General features: G+C 34.9%; 1 protein-coding gene across 1 annotated transcript; it reads right to left on the reverse strand.

Moving 5' to 3' along the window:
* Positions 1-1,597: 1,597 nt before the first annotated feature.
* LOC133996769 (ecto-ADP-ribosyltransferase 5-like) lies at positions 1,598-2,508 on the reverse strand. The gene is made up of 2 exons (XM_062436375.1): positions 2,433-2,508; positions 1,598-2,322 (listed from the first exon to the last, which is right to left on the reverse strand). The coding sequence occupies exons 1-2, from the start codon at positions 2,506-2,508 to the stop codon at positions 1,598-1,600; spliced, it is 801 nt and encodes a 266-aa protein (XP_062292359.1).
* Between the last annotated feature and the right edge of the window lie 4,962 nt (positions 2,509-7,470).

Below are 7,470 nucleotides of genomic sequence, written 5' to 3' on the forward strand. Positions count from 1 at the left end.
TCTAAATGTAGACTTTATCTCTGTTCAGGTCACAGTTCGCTGTTATGATTTGATTTGTTTCTTCCTGTCTGCAAGGAAGCAATCTCAACTGAAAAAATAGTCTATTAATGTGAATGGTTTCTCACTGTTGCAATAGCACTTTGTGCTTTAGGCCTGTAGGGCTGGTGTGTTTTTAGTGTTGTTTAATTAACTGCTATGAGCATATTTTAACTATGGTATCTTTATTTAAATATGTAGCTTCCTCTCATTCAAATGCCAGGACAGTATAGCTGTGTGTTAGTTCCCACTGGATGGCACTGTTACCTTTCTTTGTTGGTGTGTCAGTTCATTCTTTATTTAAATGTTTTAGGTTATGTTGCTGAGTTGCTCTTAAAGACAAAAAATGAGTTCATTGCATTTGATCAAAAGCATATTTTCAGTATGGTTTGGTTTGGATTTGAACAGTTATGTCCAATAAAGAATCACAATCTGGTTGTATCTAAACATATATACATGTGGAATCAAGCAAAGGTGTAATACAGTCAGTATCCGCAGTCTTTAAGCTTATACCTACCCACATTTATCTCTAACACTTGCTTTTTAAACCCTTGTATTTTGTTCAAATTGGCCATCCCTATTTGTATAAAACCACAAATCCCACTGCTGTATGTGTTTTAAAAAGAAAGATAACATTACAAAATCATGGTTTTTTGTATTGTTTTCTTTCTCAGCATGTAGAAGAGTACTGAAGTAATCTTTAAGCACATCTGCTGAAGGTGATGAAATCAAAATGACCATTAAGCCTTATTACACTAAATAAAGAAATGTCACAGGGTTTTTTCTATATATAGTATATGGGTTCTGCATGAACAAATATAATTTTTTTTTGACAAAAAATGAAAAATGTACAGTAGGTCTCTGTGATTATACTTATATTTATCCTGAAAGTAATTGCCACCATGTAGCATAACTCCCTGTGAGACCTCTTCTGCACAAACTGTCTGAAAACCTCCATAACAGGTTATTTATTCAAATAAACTCAGCGCATATGTTAAGTAATCATTCTGAGAGGGTACACTTATATGGTCAACAGTCGATATAATAAAGGAAAGTCACACATACTGTGTCAGATTAAACAGCTCAGTAGAGTCAGACAGGGTACACTTGTTACATTACTCTATGATTTTTAGTTAACATGTTTCACTCAATTACCTACCTCATTGCTTAGCAATGCAATTAGGATGTAGGAAGGTGGTCACTAGCTTATATTTTATTACATGTTATACTTTTGACAGGATTTTGTTTACCATTGTTTTTCCTCAAATGCAGATGACAAATCTGCACTATAAGATTTGCAGATACTTAAATAATCCATTTTCACAAACTCTTCATCTCTGGGTATTAAGGACTTTGAAAGGGTATTAACTAACAGGTTGTTGGCAGAGCCTGCCAATATAAACACAACTCTCAGAATATCACCATGCCTTGATTTAATTATACAAATCAATGTCCAAATACATTTTCGAAAATTATGTGCAATCACCAATCTGGTGCAACTCAACATTCAGTATTATTTTTCTTTTCTTTTTTATTATTTGTTTCTTAAACACTGGTTATTTTAGAAAAGAGCACAATTCAAATTGGACAGAGTTTTTCCTATACTCTTCACTTTATAGACCACCTCACATGGAAGACTCTTCCAGTCAGATCTCTTCTCTATCTTTGTCACTTTAAAGACTTCATAAGGAGGAATTAAGGCCTCCCTTTCCGATTCTCCAAGCTTAGAGTACAGTGAGATGTCTGCTCCATAACATGTGAGAATCTCAAAGCATGTTTTGTCTCCAAATCTATCAGCACTGGGATACCAGCCCATTGAACTGGAGGTAAAAGAGCCAAAGCGAATCCCCTTGTTTAAAACATCTTGGCTGAAGTGGGTTTTGACTCTGCGGAAGCCAGTCAGGCATCGTTCTGCTTGAGGTTTGCGAGCGTTGAGAGTTTGAATGGCGTTAGTCAGGAAAAAGTGAAGTGTGTGATACCTAAATGTAGTCTTGTACTTAGATTTCTGGGTCCGCACTGCATCATTGAAATCCATATAGATTTTTGGTTTGTCAAGGGTATAAATATAAATAGCCATGATTTGTTCTTTCCCCAGTGCAGTAGAAGGTCGCTTTTTACCCTTCCATTTTTTGTTAAAGTATTTCTCTGCTTCAACCCAGGCCAGTGTAAAATTCTTGTCTTTGTTTTTCTCATTCATCAGATATTCATTCTTCACTTTTTTCTCCATCTTGTCTTGGCAACCAGTGTACATATCATCAACAGCATTCTGAGCCAGATCCAGTGGAACTTGACCTTTTAACCCAGGCTCAGTAGAGTTCTGCAAATCAATTATAGACAACATGAGGCAATAAAAGAGATTTACCAACAGATGTCAGTACAGAACACTCAGCTTGTGCAGTAAACTACCTTTGCAATTCCTAAAGAAGCTCCATAAGTCATTAGAATTGCCATCCAAACTGTCATCATTGCCATCTTCCACCAACCTGCACACAAAATAACTTTTTAATCAAATACAGTTTGTGTCTTGACTCTGGTCACTTGTTGAGTAATGAGCACCCTCAAACACAAAAACAAGTATGTAAAACCTGTTTGAATACATTCTTAAAATTGACTTTAAGAATCTTGCATTCACAAGTTAGAAGCAACTATTTCCAGGTTTGTTTGGAATCTCGTCAAAAAATGGGGATGTTCACAGAAGAAATTAAGACTTTTATTCACATACCTCAGTTCGCTTCCCACATGCAGTAGTGCTTCATTGGTGACTTGTGGAGTACTAGCTTGTGCTTGTCTTTCAGCAGCTGCAGGTCATTTCAATCATGGGACCTTCACAAGGCCTTTCTCAATCTAGAGTACATTCAAACCATTCCTCTATGATTTTGATGTAATACTGTATGTGAGTTTGTGCTTCTGGAAATAAGGCAATTTCAAAATAATTTAAGAATACCGTGAGATTGTTTTGCAAATTTACCAACGTAGAAGTAAAACGATCTATCTACTTTACTATAATGACGTTCAGGTCTGTCTCATGGATGCAGGGTAAATTATCTCTTCTTTTTTCATGACTTTTAACAGACCTGTATCAATGTCCTATATTTTGATGTATACAGAAACGTAATCTTTTTATATTTTGTCTGTAGTACTGTATGTGGGAATGAAGGGCTTCACATGCTTGACAATACAGAGGCAGTGCAAGATATAAAAATGTACAACACAGAGAAAAATATTTAAAGAGGGTCCATACACTGTAAGATGTGTTCTTTAAATAGTTTTGGTCCTTAATAATAAAAATAATAAAAAGATACCACATGTATTGTTCATTATTGGCATTTAAAATAATACTGAAGGATATTCAGTATTTAAAGTAAACTGTACATTTTGTTGCATCTAAAAGAAGGCACTGTTCTCTTACCTCAGCAGATTTCTGGGGCCACCAGAGTATTAGAAACGGGTCATGATACAACAGGAGCACCACCACCAGCATCACACAAAGGATGGCCCAGTTCCTTGGTGACGGCAGCTTACACACTGATCTTTGGCTAAACTAAAACAAATATACAGTATTTGCATTTTACATCATATATAAGACTAAAAAAAAAAAAAAAATACTCCAGACTGTTGCATTATTTGCTTATTTTCATGCACATTAATTCCGTTTGTATGTTTAAAGCTGCAGGTATTGTGGTTGTGGTTGCGATGCAAGATAAAAGATACTATATCATCTACAACCAGGATCCACACAATATTTCCTTGCTGCCTGCTCCATTAATAAACATCCCAATATAGCCATCAAAAGTCTAAACATTTTATTGTCTTACCATTCCTCTGTCAAGTGCTGTCAACAGCATGTTACTGTATTCCTATGAGGGGAAAAACACAAATGTGTGCAGATGCATCTCATTTGGCAGCAGGAAGTTCCAGCTGACAGGACACCTTTGTTTAAAACTGCCACAGTGAACTTCTTATCTTGCATGCTGTCACACTGTCACCAGCTTCAGGTCTTTCCAGTCACAGGTGGAAATGGATGATCCACAATCTATGCACATTTTACCTTGTCATTAAATTTTCAATTTCAATTTCAATTTCAATTTCAATTTCAATTTCAATTTCAATTTCAATTTCAATTTCAATTTCAATTTCAATTTCAATTTCAATTTCAATTTCAATTTCAATTTCAATTTCAATTTCAATTTCAATTCACTTTAATTGTCATTCTTATGCTGGTACACAAAAATGAAATACTGTTTCACAAGTCAAAAACACTCCAAAAGAGAGAACAGTGCAATCATTAACATTCACATTGTCAGTTAGAATTAAGACACTATATAAATAATATTCCATAAATAGTTAAATAAGTGATAAGTTAGTTTTAAAATGTAAGTGCATATTGCATAGTGGAGGGGGACAGACAGCCAATAATTATTGTGATTATTGTTGTGCATTCAGTAGTCTGACAGCAGATGGGAAAAAGCTGTTATGTAATATAGAAGTCCTTGTCCGAATGCTCCTGAGTTCACATGTCTATGAATCAAAAATTCAGAAAAAAACAAAAGCTTTAGACAAACAAGTACAGTTTGTGAAACAAGCATATTTTATTCCATTTATATGTTTTTTACACTTCTGACTGAATTTTTTTAACCACAGTTTTTCTTTTCTTCATAATCTCATGTCATGTTTATGTATTGGCTAAGTGTAAATTAAACATTTGCTTCACATTGGCTCTATCTGTGGAAAGAAGACATCTGATTGCTTTCATTGCTGGAGGGAGGTTCCCATGTGGTAACACTAAATCCTGCTTGGCAGCTTACTCAGGTAAAAACAAGTTAAGTCAACAAGTTGCTAGACATAACAAGCAGAGGCTAAAACGGAATGATTTGGTTTGCTCTGACAAAGGTCTTATTATGAAAGCTCATCTGCTCAGATAAAAGAAAAACTTTACTATAGTGCAGCTCATGAGGTGGTAAGTTATAAAGCAACACAACAATTTAACATTTTTAAAACTGCTTCATTTCAAAATGTTATTAATTTACTAAAGACAAAGCCACATTTTTATCTGGATTTAGACCTTGATTTACAGTTGAGCATGATACACTACGATGGGTCTTAAAGGTATAATCACATTCTAAGTAGTATATATGTTGTATTGCATGTTGTATTATGTAATCTGCCATTAATTATCTACATTTGTGCTGCTCAGTTTCAGTGTATGCCGCAAGGTTTTGTTCCTCTGAGAGGTGATGGTGGAGGTTACAAAACACAGCATTCAAAAGTGCTTCATCCATTTCCTTACCTTTCTATATTTCCCCTTCAGGAATCACCAGTGATAGCTTTGTAGTGATGTTGTTGTAGATGAACAGAAGGCAGATAAACTTTTAGTTTAGGGTTTTATTCCCCTTCAGAGAAGATATTACATTTTGCAAAATACACCCTGATCTAATTTCCTCTGTGTCAAATAACATATTTTTTCTGTTACAGATGCAATATGCCTTTGTGGCAGAGGCAAGCATGTCAGAGAAAAATCTTATCTGTGCGTACCATTACTTCTCTTGTTCTTTTGGCGATGCTGTTGATGTTTGTTGTCGACCATTCAGATGGCAGGATATTGTTGGAAAGGTATTTAACACTCTGTATAACACTGTATAATTTAACAGTATATATTTGATATCAATCTAAAAGTCTTGATTTTAGTTAAATCAAACTCTAGCAGACCGCACTATAATATAGAAGGAGGTATCATGATAACAAGAACAAAATTTACATTTACAGTATATGTATGCATTGTAGTGATTCTGAAAATCTGATCTTTGATCCAACTGATTTTAAGGGAAAACAGTGATGTGGATGTGTTATTTTAGCATATATTGCCATCTGCTGGATAAATGCTGAACAATCAGTTTCTCTTCATTTCAGAACTCTACTCAAGATCTGTCCTATGTCACCAGTGATAACATGTATGACAACTGCAGAGCCTAACCTTATTATGATGAGATGGGAGCCCGGTACAAACTTCAGTCAAGCTTGGAGCGATGCAGGGCAAAAAGCTAAAGAACCATTACATATATGTACATGGATAAAAAACATTCAGTTGTCATATACATGTAGTAACCACAACTTTGAGAATGCAGCAAGAACTGAAAAACTCCTAGGTGAAAAGGAGACATCTGAGGACCGCTCCCTTTATTTTTCTCTAAGGGAAGCCATTCAGGTTTTGAAGCACAGAAAGATGACATGTCTTAATACAAATTACAGAACAGACATACTTTTACATCTGAACATCTCTAACAAACAGGTTCACTTCAGCTCCTTTGTGTTGGGCTCTGATGAGTGGGACTTTACAAGGATCACATCATATTTTGAGATATACTCATGTTTTGGTGCTGACATAACATACTACTCAGCATTGAAACAAATGGCCAGGGAACTCATTCCTCCCTATGATGTCTTCAAAGTCACTGATATCCTGACAGATATACAGAGCTATAAAGTCATCTACAGACTGAAAAGCAACCTGAACTGTGTTTATGATAGAGACAGCAATACAATGCATCCAATATCTAAATTACCAGTGGATGGACTTTGGCCCATTTTCATCATCACTTGTATTATTATTGTATCACTACTGCTACCATTTGTCATTGTTAAAATGTTGGATTTTTTTATTTAAAGGGCAAATTTCAGTGTTAAATAAAGATGTTATTGTTTTTTCACCGGGTTTGTAACCCCCAATCCTCATGTCTAACTGTAGAACTGTACAGGGGCAATGGTGACAACTACAGTAAAACGAGAAGAACAAAAAAAGAAAATAATTAGACTAGAATAACAAGAAAAATAAATGAATAAGCAATTATGTGTTCTTAATATAGTGACATCCAGTCTTGTCAGGGGAAAACAGGAGATATATGTGTAGTCACACAAGCATATACATCTGTGTGAGTATGCATGTGTAGTTAAACTGTACACGTTAGAAGAGCCATTTAACCAATAATTTTCTCTACTAGTTATTTCCATTTCATTCCATTTGTCTATATTTGAGCTTCCCTTTGCATCCAGTTTCTTGTGATTACTTTTTAAGAACTTATTTCCAAAAAAATGTCCATTTCTAACACCAGTCCAATTTGGTTTTCATATAGACATAGATGGCATGACCACACTTTGAGGATTACGTTTGCAACAACACTTAGAGAGTGCAGATGATTCATATGTGCTTAACATCCTCCTGTTTGAGTCACATCAAGACAAACTTCCAACTTCCAACATGGCATACATAACTTCTCACTTGGAGGACAATTTTAAAAAAATGGAAATGAGGCAAGTTGAATTTCATTTTAAGTTCTTCAAATGACTTTATGCATTTATTATCTATCAGTTTTTCAAATATATGTGATCCTTTTTCTAATCCTTCTTGAAACCATAGGTGAAATATTTTGTATCCTACTT

The sequence above is a fragment of the Scomber scombrus genome, chromosome 2, assembly GCF_963691925.1.
Source record: "Scomber scombrus chromosome 2, fScoSco1.1, whole genome shotgun sequence".
NCBI classification, from domain to species: Eukaryota; Metazoa; Chordata; class Actinopteri; order Scombriformes; family Scombridae; genus Scomber; species Scomber scombrus.

What these genes read in the sequence shown, in the direction of transcription:
- LOC133996769 (XM_062436375.1), bottom strand. Translation starts at nt 2,508, where the DNA reads ATGGCAATGATGACAGTTTGGATGGCAATTCTAATGACTTATGGAGCT. An exon ending in AATTGCAAAGGTAGTTTACT is followed by an intron (nt 2,323 to 2,432) that starts GCACAAGCTGAG and finishes TAAAAGGTCAAG; the next exon opens with TTCCACTGGATCTGGCTCAG.